This window comes from Numenius arquata, chromosome 9 (genome assembly GCF_964106895.1).
Source record: "Numenius arquata chromosome 9, bNumArq3.hap1.1, whole genome shotgun sequence".
NCBI classification, from domain to species: domain Eukaryota; kingdom Metazoa; phylum Chordata; class Aves; order Charadriiformes; family Scolopacidae; genus Numenius; species Numenius arquata.
Genome location: NC_133584.1, coordinates 11,796,589 through 11,810,175, shown reverse-complemented (window position 1 = coordinate 11,810,175; position 13,587 = coordinate 11,796,589). Strand labels below are relative to the sequence as shown.

General features: G+C 37.6%; 1 protein-coding gene across 8 annotated transcripts in view; it reads left to right on the top strand.

Moving 5' to 3' along the window:
- Positions 1-13,587, top strand: part of LRCH3 (leucine rich repeats and calponin homology domain containing 3) — a 67,786-nt gene that overhangs the window by 41,511 nt on the left and 12,688 nt on the right. For 3 of the 8 annotated variants that reach the window (XM_074154008.1, XM_074154007.1, XM_074154011.1), the window contains exons 10-15: positions 2,638-2,714; positions 5,803-5,854; positions 6,510-6,650; positions 7,914-7,961; positions 9,084-9,137; positions 12,552-12,632. In XM_074154008.1, coding sequence (XP_074010109.1) covers positions 2,638-2,714; positions 5,803-5,854; positions 6,510-6,650; positions 7,914-7,961; positions 9,084-9,137; positions 12,552-12,632 — 453 coding nt within the window. Of the gene's footprint in view, positions 1-2,637; positions 2,715-5,270; positions 5,367-5,802; positions 5,855-6,509; positions 6,651-7,913; positions 7,962-9,083; positions 9,138-12,551; positions 12,633-13,587 lie in introns of all 8 variants that reach the window. The other 5 variants (XM_074154010.1, XM_074154012.1, XM_074154009.1 and 2 more) reach the window with 3 other exon arrangements.

Genomic DNA, 13,587 nt, shown 5'->3' with positions numbered 1-13,587 from the left:
GGAAAAAAAAATTTGAAAAAAAAAATAATTAAGCCTGATACAGGGGAAGAGCACAGTGTTGTGCTTTGTGGAGGGTCAGAGCTGGAGTGTTAAGCTGCTCCCAAGTGCCCTTTGGGATATGTGGAATAATTCTAAGGCAGCCACACTGTTTTCCTGTCATGTGGTTCTTGCAAATTTGTGCTTTAGGCACAGATATGTGAAGTAAATGTTTTTTCCAAAGGAGTTCTCTCTTCAGAAAACACTGAAGGTGATGCTTCCAACTGGTGATTGTTGATATGTAGAAAATTGTTAACCTCTACTTGGTCGTACTGAATATATACCAGCTTTCTCAACAGAAAGATGTTGATTGTTGTTAGTGTAAAGATTTAGTACAAGAATTTTGGAACTCCGTTAATTTGGCTGTTCATGTTGATTATAAGTTATTTGCCAGGAAACTCACTGTCTTGAGCATCCATTTTAAGTTTAGACTAACTTACATATTCAGACTTTCTGAAAAGTCTGCTATTTGCAGCAAACAATTTCTTTCTGTCTTGCTGTTGAGCAAGGCTTGAACCCACAGGTACAGACTTGGTTATGTACATGGTCACCTTTCTGAACAAAAGCTGTCATCTGTAGTTTCAGATAAACCTGATGTCACACTATTCTTAGTCAGTAAATGTACACAGTTAAATGAACAATAAGTGAAATTATTGCTAGACAGGTTAGAAAGTTTTCCAGACAGCTTTTTACAAACATCTAGAAACAGACATGACTAGCTCTAGATATTGCCCTATGTTCTCCTCTCACACATTAAAAAGCAAGAAGAAAAAAAAAGGAGGGCAAAGTAGCGTCTCTGTTCTTTTTTCCCAACAAGTCTAAACAGTATCTTTTTCATTTTTGCTCTGGAGTATCTTTCCATTTGAGCTGGTATGTAACACTTGAATTGGAATACTGTGTTTCAGAAATCTCAGTAACAGTAACTGCAGTGGAATTCCTGAAAGCCAAGATTTGTGCACCCATTTCCCCGCAACATAGGGATGAAGTTTGTTTTCACATACTTTTTGACAGCGTTCACAATAATAGCTGCTTTAATTGATTGCTTACTGTATCCAAATGATGTCCTGGTGCAGACGAGGGCAATGGTTCCAGTAAAGTTACAGTCACTTTTCTTTAGCTCATGTCATTTCATTGCTTTCTAGCTACACAAGGATTAGTGTGCACTTTAATAAAATCCACTGGAGTTGCTTTGAAATTGTACAAATGCCAAAACTGAAGATGCCTTTGCTCCAGTTGTAGCAGCCACTGCTGTGAACACACAGAGAAAACTCTTCCCAGTTAAGCCATTTGGATTGGTACACGTTTGGAAAGTGTCCTCAGAAATCAAACCTATAGAAACAGATTTTCAGCCACGTAATGTTTCCTTCTGTGTTCTGTCAGTCTTAATTAATACCTGTGTACTCAGCTACACAGCTTAGTGGCTCATTGTGCGTACTACATGAATAACCTGTCTGAGAAAATCTTGTGGTTGACATGCTTAAATGGTACCTATTGTGCTGTGGTTGAAATGTGTCCTTTCAAAGGTTTTTTGTGTTTTGAAGCAGAAAGATACTTGCTCTTTGAGGAAAGGAAAAAAAAAAAAAAAGAAAACCAAACGTGGATCTTTAATGTTCACGTAGGAGCCTTGACCCTGTTTTGTCCATTTTATATTACTGTTTACTTTGTTTAAAATCAGTGATACGGACATCTGAGAGTTGCATTCATTTTGCAAATCTTACAAATTCAGTATCAAATCACAAAAGCTGATGCCACTTGAAGCACAGACAGAAAGCAACACTCAGAAGAGGTAGCTATTGGCAATACAACCCAAGGGTTCTTTGCTGTAGATAGTGAAAAACATTGATCAACATCAAAAAAGCTATTCATAGGGATCTATCTGTTCACAGAAATTAGAATGCTTATAACTCGTATTATTTTCTCTAAAAAGACAATCCAAAATACCACTTAGGAAAGCTAACTGTATGCAATATAGCAACATACATAGAGGCATAAATGAAAATTGGCAAGTTAATCTTAGAAAAGTTTGCATTTTCCTAGATTAATGGGTACCAGTAGAAGTTTTAAAATAATGCCAAGGGCAATATGTCTTTGTTTCCAATGGGATGAACTCTTTCATAACTCAAATTGAGCCTAAGATGTTCTCATTCATGCTATGTTTTGCTTTCTTGTTCCCTCTGTGACCTGTCTTTAGGGCATCATAAGAGAACATCACTGTTGTATCCTATATTTCTGAGAGTCCAGACTGCATTGCTGTACACTTGTACACATATTCTTCAGACCTTAACTCTACATTTCTTCTAAGTGACTTTAATTATTTCTTACCTACATTTACTTCTCTGCATGATTCTTAATAGTGGAGGTTTTTAAACTCTTAAATGTATCAGTGGGCGTATTTAATCTTGAAACTAAAACTTCTTTAAATTGCAGGAAAAAGTAAGCAAGCTTGCCTAGTGGGAAATGAACATCCCTGAGTTGTGTTTTGTGGTTCTTTGAATTTTTGTATACCAGTAGTTACAAACATTGCTCTAAAAAAGATTCTTTGACATTAATGTGCAGTTTTCTGAACAAGTTGCTAATAGTCTTCTGTGTTATTTTGCTTAGGGCTCACCAGTAAAGCCTGTCTCTGTCAGAGAATTTCAGAGAACAGAAGATACAAGACGATATTTACATCAAAACAGGTAAGAATGTGTGGTAACAGTCATTTTCTCCAAAGTTCCATGATGAATGCAGAGCGCGTATTTACTGAATGTGTTTCGAAAATGACACTGTTTTCTGTTGCCTCACCCAAGATGTGCATGGCACTTTATTTATAAGTTATTGCTCTAGATTAGGAATTTGTATTCTAATAATGGCAGTGACCAAAACGCTTGGCTGTTCTAGGCCAGGTCTCAGCTTTAAATTGGTTAAAGCATATACTTCTAAACTGATTTAATACCTACTTTTCATGATTTAATTTGTGCTTTGATTAAATAGTTGACTTAAGATAGATTATTCAAAGGACAGAAGGGATAAAGTTCCTGCGGGTTTAGGGGAAGCAGAGAGTTGCTGTGGAGTATCTGATGTGCTATGACGTCACGTTCTTGGTGGACTCTTGGGACCTGTAGTACTGTAGGGGTTTAGTTTAATATAAAAAGTGCTTTTCTGTGCCATAATCATTAGCTTACATAAGGGAAAGAAGAGTTAGAATGGGAGTCAATGCTGAAAACAGGTCACTTAGTTTAATGAAGTAGACTTTTTGAATTATGTCCATACTCTTTAATGATTACTTGGCTTATTGGAGGGAATGCTTATCCGTAAAATATGGGTCAGAGTTAGGATATAAATCAGGCGGTTGGGTTTGAGAAGAGGGTTTTGGGTGTCTAGTTAAAAGAACAGAAGCAAATGTATAGCTTCTTGCTAATGGAACTAGGATTAAAATTGGTAGCACCTTTAATATGCCTTTGAAGCATTTCAGTATTCTGTGGAGTGAAAGTGAATGTGCAAGGACTCAGCAGAAAAACAATTGTACTAGGAATGTTAAAAAAAACCATGACAGACAACTGCTAGCCATAAGTATGTCATTATGCTGTCAGTAGAAATTAATTTATAGTGGCATACTAAAATGGTATTGAAAGAAAAAATGAAATCAAGAATAGTGTGTAAATTTTTTCCAGAGTTATGACAACATTTTAATAGGTATTTTGAAACGTACAGTAGATGTGCAAATACAGTAGCTATATCGATAAAAAGGAGGGTAAGTCCCTCAGCATACACTGGCATTCGTTAATCCTGTAGTGTCTGCAGGTAAGGTGTAAGATAATCTAGCAGTCCCATGTGTTCTCCCCAAATAAAGTGAGTGCTCTTGGTTTGAAAGACTGATTATTTTTTGTCGTTGTTTATTTATTTATTTTTCTAGTCGAACATTTGTGGTCAACATGGAAATAATTAGACTTTACAAACACTGGATTCCATGACATATCTGAAGGAAATAAGAGAAGGCTTGTTAGCCACAAGGGAGCTGCTGTTTACATAGGCAGATTTTAATGATAAAGGAAATTGTAGTTCACTAGGGTATCCAGTGTTTTCAGAATTCAACTTAAGGATGGCAGCAGATCTTCATGCGGAAGATTAGTTGATTAGTAGTTAATCAAAGATCTAAATGAATTGTAACATTCATATTATGCTGAATCAGAGTGAAATTCTTAATGAGTCACTAAAACCAGGTCATATTGTTGTTGCCTTCAAAACTGTGTAAAATCAGCCAGATGACAATGAGTAACTTTTTATATTTCAGCTTGTATTAGTCAAATATTTCATTTGTGGCAACCACAAGCTGTAATCTGCTTCCACAGTAATTCTGCAGTAATTCTGTGCAAATGCCTTGGCAGGCAGCCTCTTTGCTTTTCTGATGCAGCAGAGCTGTGTGCGCTCTGGTCTGAATACGCTTCTTGGCACTGAGTTGAACCCAGTCATGTCCACTCAAAACAGCTCAGTAATGCATTTGTCATGTGCATCAGTGCTAATTTAAGTAAGAGAGGAGACCTGTAGCATATGGATCTTCTACATCTCTTAAGCTTCTCTGTGCAGAATAAGTAATAAATCTATATGCAGGCAGTGTGACTGACAGTTTTTGGAAATGCATTGGTGTCTCTCCATTCCATAGCTGCCCCTGGAGAGAAGGTTGCAGAGTGGCTGTCAAGAGTAAGATACTCAATTTCCATCTACTTTCTTTGGAGGAAGCAACATGGCAGGGAACATACTGTAGACCTTGGGAATTGTTTCAGTGCTAGCAGCTGCCTTCTAGCAAAGAACCGACTGCAAATTTTCTCTTTTATTGTTGATATGATGTATAAGAGACAGATCAGTTATTGTTTACCTTGTGACTTTGATGGCTTGTACCGACAGAAAGTCACCTCTTGATTGGTGAAGTGAGCAGATTTGTTCTGAAAACATCAGAGGATGCTAGTGTTCAAAACTAATTCTGTTCTTTCCAGAGCAGAATAAGGGCCACAATAACCAGAACATAGTCTTGAGAGAGTTATATTTTATTTGGTTATGAACTGTAGTATTTGTGGTCTGACTTGGTATCACAGCATAATTTCTTTAGTCCTCCTAAGTTTCACCTTTGTTATCTGAAGCTAATTGTCTAGGAAATTATTCTTACAAAAACAGTTGTAATCTAGAGAATGATTCATCTGACAGTAGTTTCCATGCATCAGTGGCCAATCCCCCTTCCACCTGGTGTTTACCCACAGGGATACTGATGAATTGCGAAGACCTGAAACTCTAAATTTGATGCAGGACAGAGAGCATCACCAAGTACTAAGGAGTTATGTGGACAGGACAGAGAGGTAGGGAAAAGAAACATACTGTTTCTACTGATGAATTTTATTTCATTTCCCCCCCTCTAAATAACCACAGTAACCAGATTCTCTAAATGAGGATCATCTGAAAAGTTCATGGGTTCGTTAATATACCCATTCTCTAAAAGCTGGTTAAAAAGTACTGGTTATCTCAGTGTAATACGCCAAACCTACAATCCTATTGATACGTCTTGAGCTGCAGAAGAATTTTATTGCAATTCAGGAGGAGAGATAGAAATGACAGCACAAAATCTGCCATGCACAATGAGTTAAATCATTATTGCAGCAGCTGGTTTAACAGCTTAGCTTACTAAACAGTTGCTCTTAGATTTGATGAAATGCTTGTGTGTTGCTGATAACTCACGTATGAAAGATTGTATTTAAGATAGAAAGTATACTTACTCTCTTTTCTTCCATTTGTCAGACCCCCGGCTGATTCACCTTACTTTCTCTCCCTGTCAAGTCACCACAGTCAGGTAACTCTACTATTTTGTTCTAATCATAGAATCATTTAAGTTGGAAAAGACCTTTAAGATCATCGAGTCTAACTGTAAACCTAACGCTGCCAAGTTACCGCTAAACCATGTCCCTCAGCACAATGTCTACACGTCTTTTAAATACTTCCAGGGATGGTGACTCAACCACTTTCCTGGGCAGCCTGTTCCAGCGTTTGACAACCCTTTCAGTGAAGAAGTTTTTCCTAACATCCATCCTAAACCTCCCCTGGTGCAACTTCAGGCCACTTCCTTTTGCCCTGTTGCTTGTTACTTGGGAGAAGGGACCAACCTCCATCTCACTACAGCCTCCTTCCAGGTAGTTGTAGAGCCCAATAAGGTCTCCTCCCCTTAGCCTCTTTTTCTTCAGGCTGAACAACCCCAGTTCCGTCAGCTGCTCCTTGTAGGAGTTGTTCTCTGGACCCTTCACCAGCTTCTTTGCTCTTCTTTGGACACACTCCAGCACCTCAATGTCTTTCTTGTAGTAAGGGGCCCAAAACTGAACACGGTATTCAAGGTGATGCAAAACCAAACTTACGTAAGCCATAAGGCACGGACTGTTCCTCCATAACCCAGCTGTTGTACCCTGTGTAGCTCTGTCCTTACAGCCTGATGCAGCTGCACTGTTTTGTTCCAGGTGACTAATACAGACCCCGAGCAGCACCGCAGGCACATAGAGCGTACCCGCCGTGAGGCACAGCTAGCAGCGCTTCAGTACGAGGAGGAGAGGATGAGAACTAAGCAGATCCAGAGAGAAGCTGTGCTTGACTTCGTTAAGGTGCCTACTTGACACTTTATCTTTTCTGAATCCCTCATTGAAAATTAATTGCCAAGATCATTAATACTTGTATGTTTCACTCTTGGGCGTGCATGGCACTTTATAAAGAAAATGGAGAAATAGCATTTAATTCCATTCAGTGTTGGTCCTGCAGCTTAACATAGAGAAAACTAGAACTGGGGAGGAAGACAGAAGAGATTTACCCAAAATGTGGTTGTTGTAAAGAATTCTATTTTTACTTAGTCTGCCTCATTCTTTCAATTTTTCATTTGCATAGATGTGACAAGGTTGGTGTAAGAAGGAAGGGGACTTTATTTTAGAAGGCATAGAGGCAATTTCATTTTTAAGACAAATTTAGCAGAGAAGCAAAGCAGTCATACACACAAGAAGATAATGTTGCCTGATTTATTTTGGCATTTTACGATGCATAAATAAGTTACCTCCAGGTAAATAAAGCATTGGTGCAAATTTCTGGTACATCAGATACTCTGTGTGCACCGTGTCTTCACTTTCTCTTTCCCTGCAGTCAGTATGAAGTATTCTGCTGCTTAAGGCACAAACTTGTTTGTGTTCTACTTGGCTTAAATTTATTTTACTGTTTGCCGTTCTGGTGACCTACCCAAATCTCGCCATGACAAATTTAATAAATGTTACAGTTAATACCATGGGCTTAGGGTGGTCTGCAGAGAGGAAAAGAATGTTACATTGCATTTATGTAAAGCATGAAGCTAATTCAGAGAAGGGTTTTTAGCTGCCTGAAACTAGGCTTTTCATTAACACCAACTAATCTCAGGCCCCTGGCAGTGTTTTCTAGAAAAGCTGCTTTTATTAAAGATTCAGCTTAGTCTTTCAGTTAAAGACTTTAGATATTCAGGATGCATTTTGTCCATTGATGAGCCTCTGGGGGTTTTGGATTTTGTTTGGTTTCTTTTTCTTCTGTTGCCTTTGTTATTCATGAGCACTTTATTCTCAGCAATTAAATTCCTCCCTTGGGTTATATTTTGGGTTTATTATGCATCTTTAATAGGCAAAACCAATTTGGGGGTTTTGGTTTTGTATGGAATAAAGGCTGTTTTTTTAGTAATAATATCAGCGAAGTTTCAGCTCAGTGGAAACTTGAAATTTCCCCAATGTGTGTTTTATCTAACAACTAAGACTTCTTGTGTTTTAAAACACTTCTAAATTATGGTGGTTTGTTCTGAGCTTTTGTTTCTCTGTCACATTCTTTTAAACTGGTCTTTCATTTTTCCTTTTTCTCTATAGCAAAAAGCATCCTTAAATCCTCAGAAGCAAAGTCCTCTGGATAGTGAGGTAAGAGTCCAATAAGAGTATTACTAGGGATGTCAACACCCGAATTCTTAGTTCCATCAGAGATATTTTCCTGATTGTGGAGAACTCTTCAGGGCTGGGTTATAGCATAGTTTTTTCACACTTACTCTTAAACCTTGAGTTGGTTGGTTTTTTTGCTCATGGAACCAGTCTCATAGTTCCTTCTGTTCATGCAGATTGCCTGTCCAGGTGTGCTGCTTTATTAGTTCTTGTATGGTTTTTATGTTCTATAGAGAAAATACATTTCATATGCTATTTTAAGATGCTCCTTGTGAGCAGTAGGTTTACTTTCTAACAGGAGTATTCAGACAACTTACTGTGTTGACGTCATCCTTCATTGATCCGTTTTCTCCCAGTTTCCGATCATTAGATTAATAGTTATCACAGAAAGATTAAGCATTAAAATTTTGAGGGCTATCAGAAAAAGAAATAAATAAATTTTTTTGAAAGTTTTATTCTACTGTAGTTTTATAATCAAAAACAGTAAGTCAGTAGGGAACACATCATACAAGCCTCAGACTTCTGGAATATACAGAGCTGAGCCGGTGATATCTGTTCACTCTGCATCAGATTTCTGCATAGTAATAGCTCTTCCACTGCTTGCCATCCCCACTTTCCTCCAGGGGAAGATAATTCACTAGGCAGTGTTAATCAGATCAAAACTTTTAATAATATAATGAATATAAATAGTTCTTTAGCAGTATTTTCCAACTAACTCTTTTGTTAGAAAATTACCAAAACATGGGGTAATTGAAATAGTTTGTGCTCCTTTTCCTTCTTAATGTTCTTCTGTTCTTAATTTATTCTTTTAAAGGGTCCTTTGTTCTACCACAGTAAGAACTGTGAATACATAGTTGTCTTTATTTGCTTGAGACAACACAGAAAGCAGAATAATTGATTCCTTAAGTAATACGAATGCACTGTAATTCATGGGTCAAGTGACTGTATATTCCTACAGAGTTACATATACTTTCTGGCTTTTTAAAAGAGCCTCACAATGCTATAAATAGCAGTACGTGTTCCAAAATGTCTGTCTGTTCACATACCGTGTGTTTCTGACATTCTGTGTGTTTCTGACATTACTCCATCTCTCCCACCTCCCAGTGTCCCTTTCCATCCAGAAGGTCTCAGCATACTGATGATAGTGCCTTGTTAGTGGTAAGATCCTGCACGCAATGGCCTTTTTACGTGGCAGATTCTAGAGTGTAGAAATAATGTTACGATTGTCTCAGATTAGACCGACTATTTTAGAGCTAATCTAAATAGCATAAAACATGACCATCTTCTTTGAAAAGTAGCTTAGCTGTGAACTTTAATATTATGAATATGTTGATAACTAGTACTGTCAGCCATTTGTTAATAATAGAGTGATTTTTTTCCACAAAATAATTAACACTTATCTTTTGCTGAGAGCAGAAGAAAATTACTGATAGTAAAGAACAGCTTCTAAAAATAAAACTTCACCTATAGTTGTTCTGGTTTGATTTCTTCTCCATTTAGCTTGCTTCCTAATTGATGTGCTCTTCAGTGTCAAGTAAGCAGTTTTAATGCTTCGAGTACAGCCTTCTACTTAAGTTGTCTGCATCCTGCACATGGTGGTTAGAAATACTTAGTATCTTGGTAACCATATCGTAGCACAGAGAAAAACTGCTCTCCATAAAATGCTACAAATAATGAAATGTTCCTCATACCTTTTTATTATTTATTGATGAAAATGTCTTAAAAATAATCTATTTTGAACACTTACAAAAAATAAAAACATTTATGTACTTAATTCATGTTTTATGCTATTTCTTCCTTTATGGCATCTTAGCGATGTAGCATAATTAAAGACTATAATGCCATAATCCATGTCTATGAAAAAAAAATACACCTGATTTGCTTGTTGTTGCATGACTGCATGCCTGCCTGGGATTTGTTTTCTTAATTCATGTGCTTCCATTATCTGCCTAAATTTTCTTTAGGCAGTGCTCTTAGTTAGAGTATCTCACTCCAGAATGTGTTCATCAAGATATTTACTGTCTCTTTATTCCTGCTTTCACATGACTACCATTCTGTGGGAGAGAAAGAAAGGTTATAATAATAGAGAGAAATTTAGTGATCATGCATGTGCCTGTTTAGAGAAATCACAATCAATTAGCATAATAAAATGTGCTTTCGTACTTTAATAACAAGAAACAGTGGTTTGGTTTAAGTGTTGATACTCTGTTGTCAGTGAATTCATCTTTGGAATATATTGTAAAGATACCTTTAAGGACCCCATGTGATCCTGTGACTTGTGTTTGTTTCCTTTGTGTCTTTAACCAAGTTACATCCCCGCTCTTCACAAAAAAAGCAGACAGGCTCGTAGGGAGAGATTGAACTAGATTTGAAAGCAATCATTTCTGTGTTCATTTTTCTTTTGATTCTTTGCAACTCTTTTCAGCAACACTAAACTATAATTATATATGAAATACTGGGTTTTCTGACCTGCTGAAGGATGATCTGCAGCTCTGTTTTGTAGTGGAAATACACACTGTGTCTAATGATGACATACGCCAGGGCAGCTGTTTCTGGCAATTATTGTAACTGGAACATTAAGCCCATGCTAGGTCATGAATTTGTAGCATTTTTGTTTCTACGAATGTATTTTGTATGGTAAAAACTTGTTCAACAACAAGGAAATGTTCATTAGTTTGCCTTTTTTTTAAAAAAAAGAAAAAGGTTTTGTCATAAGAGTCGAAATTGCTTTTACCTTTTTACATTCTATTGCATTTCATTTGACATTTTCCCTGTCTTTATGGATTTGAAATTCTAATTTCTACTTCTAATTTCTGAGGATGTTTTTTTCCTCCACCAAAATACGGAGACATTTCATATCAAAATTCTATTCACTAATGGCAGTTTTCAGTATGTATTTTCCATTTACATAGTTTCCTCTCTGGCTTTTTTTTTCTCTGCATAAACACTGCATGCAGTAGTATAAACTTTTCCTTACAAAACTTTTGGACACTGAAACTTGCAGAAGAGCTAGTTTAAAATAAAATAAAATGTTCTGCTACGTTTTCCACTGATTGTTCTAGCTTTATGGTTTGGGAATAACACTTTGTGGCAAAAGAGGAGAATATTACATAGAGGTATAGTAAAAGATCTTTTGTTCAGCATTTCCCTCATTACAGCAGAGCTCTCTAAACTGAGCAGTTGCTTTTCTTTTACTGCAAACAATGTTTTCAACTCAGATGTAAGGAAAAGATTATAAAACTAGTAAGTCTAACATGTAGTTAGAAAGCAAGTGAGCTTTCTTTTATTTTACTGCTTCCCTTTTCTGGTATTGTTAACTGCTCTAACAAAAATTTTCTGAAAACCAGAATTTAAGTTGTGAATCTCCTTTTCTAAATCTTACATCATGTTTCTGTTGGTGTTTTCCTTGTCTTTTATCACTAATTAAAATGTGTTCACATTGCACAGCTTATTCTGACTGTTTCCTTCTGTTTGCAAGCAATTTCAGGACAGTCTGTTTGAACTCACAAAATCGCTACCCAAACTTTCTATGAATGTTAATAGTTCAGTTTAGTTGTGTGTTTTTTCTGTGTGCTTGTGATCAGAAATGAAGTGGAGTTTGTAGAACTTCATTGCACACTGGCGGGTTTCTTCGTATTGACTTGTGATAGCCAGACTAACTAAAATGTTGCTGAAGAAATGTAATCACTGGCCTCTGAGAAAATGGGCTTTATACCTCAACATTTTGTATTAGTCATATCCTGCTTGCTATTCTCACAAGGGTAGTCCCATTCCTTACATTTGAGATTACTTGTTGAGATAATATGAAGGCTTCAGACTTGGCTCATGATTTCAGCCTTGTTTGCTTATGAATCTCATTTTTCCCCAAATATCTTCTTGTTTTCTACCAAACTATCCCTTATAAAGTGAGTACTATGGAAGGAAAAAAAAAAAACCAAAACAACCTCTTAAACTGCTGCTCAATTTCCCTGTTAAGAAGCCTGTGAAACACTTGATAAGCATCAGGCAGCTGGTGTGACCTCTTCCTTTTGTAACCTTTGTGTCATTGCTGCCTTGTGCTCCCCGAACTGCGCTGTGTTTTCTTGCTGTGGTCTCAAACGTGGCCTGAGGCTGTCATGTTGCTGTTAGCGTGTGGGATGTCTGAAACGTTTTAAGTTAAGGCTTTTTTTAAGCTAAGGCACTGTGTTGCACGTAATGATGGTATGAGTAAAGTAAGCAGGACTTGAATTATGCTAACTTGTGCCCTGGAGTTTTCTCTCAGACCGTTGGCATCCATTCGCGTATTCAAATGTTTAATAATTATATTCCCTTAAAATATCCTTATTTGGTTGGTGCAGAGTTCTGGTTGGGCTCTGCTTTGGCAGTCCCACTATCTACGGTTGTTTCTGGCGCAGGGAGATTTCTCTGACTTCAGTGCTAGACCTAGAGGCCACGTGCGGCATGTGCAGTAGAGTGTTGTAAGTCTGAATTGCAGCATCCTGGTTCCTTTTGCGTTGCGGCTGCCTGCTCTCACGGTTTTTCTCTGCCTCACTTCTTCCTTTCTTTCCTCCCTTTCTTTCCTCGCTGTGACAGAATGGCTTTGAGCCTCTCTTTGTGTTTGAGATTGACAGTAACACCAATACCATTAAACGAAGGCCAGGGACTCGCAAACAGGTGAAGAGCATGCCGTGTGTTGCTGTTGTGATTGTCCTTCCCTGTGCTGTGCCGTGTCCCCCCTCCCTTCGCCCACTGCTGGGTACGTGGATCGTAATGACTTCTTGTTAGTCTGTGTCAAGGTTCTCTTGCTCTTTTAATACAGGAATAAATAGTTAAGTTAATGTTACAGACCACCTACTTCTGTTTTACTTTACTGTTCTCATATACTAGCTAATGTTTTGCCTAAGACAAGTGATGTTTTGAAATTTTTTAAATAAAAAAAAAAAGAGAAATCCACAATTTTTGCTCTGCATTGCTGTGGAGAAAGAGGCTGTTTGGTGGATCAGCTGTTAGTGTGCGCAGGGCCCGAAGATGTTTGTGTTTTAAGGCTTGCCCTGAGTATAACTTCTCCTTCTAGTCCTTCCTGGCTGGGCTGTGCTGAAGTGGCAGAATAGTTGTGAATTGTTTAAAATGCAAACACTCTCAAGTGTGTCGCTTGCATCTGTAGAGTTTCTAGGTGTCATTTGGTGTTCTTTTCCTGTGCTGCACTGCCACTTTGCTATTTGAATGCTGCTTCATAAAGTATGGTTTCATTCTTCCGCCATTCAGTCCATGAGCATTAACATTTTGGTTGTGCTTTCGATAAGACAGAATTTGGCCTTCTGGATCCACCTGTCAGTTGGACCTCCCATTCTGGAAACACGAAATTGCTGTTTATTTTGTTAGGTTTGATAATGGTTATAATTGAAATTTGGCAGCATTTTTATCTGTGACAACACTGTAAATCTTCACACTGACGTCTTCTCCAAGAGCTAGATTCCACCCACGGAACGTTAATTTACTTTGTATATAATTCACAAGGATCAGCAGTGAATCCTTGTGGCAGACACAAAGCGTGTGTTCTTCAGCTCGTTAGATGTGGGTTTCTCTGATTTTACAAAGTTGATAGGAAAATAACTTAGTAAAATGCATA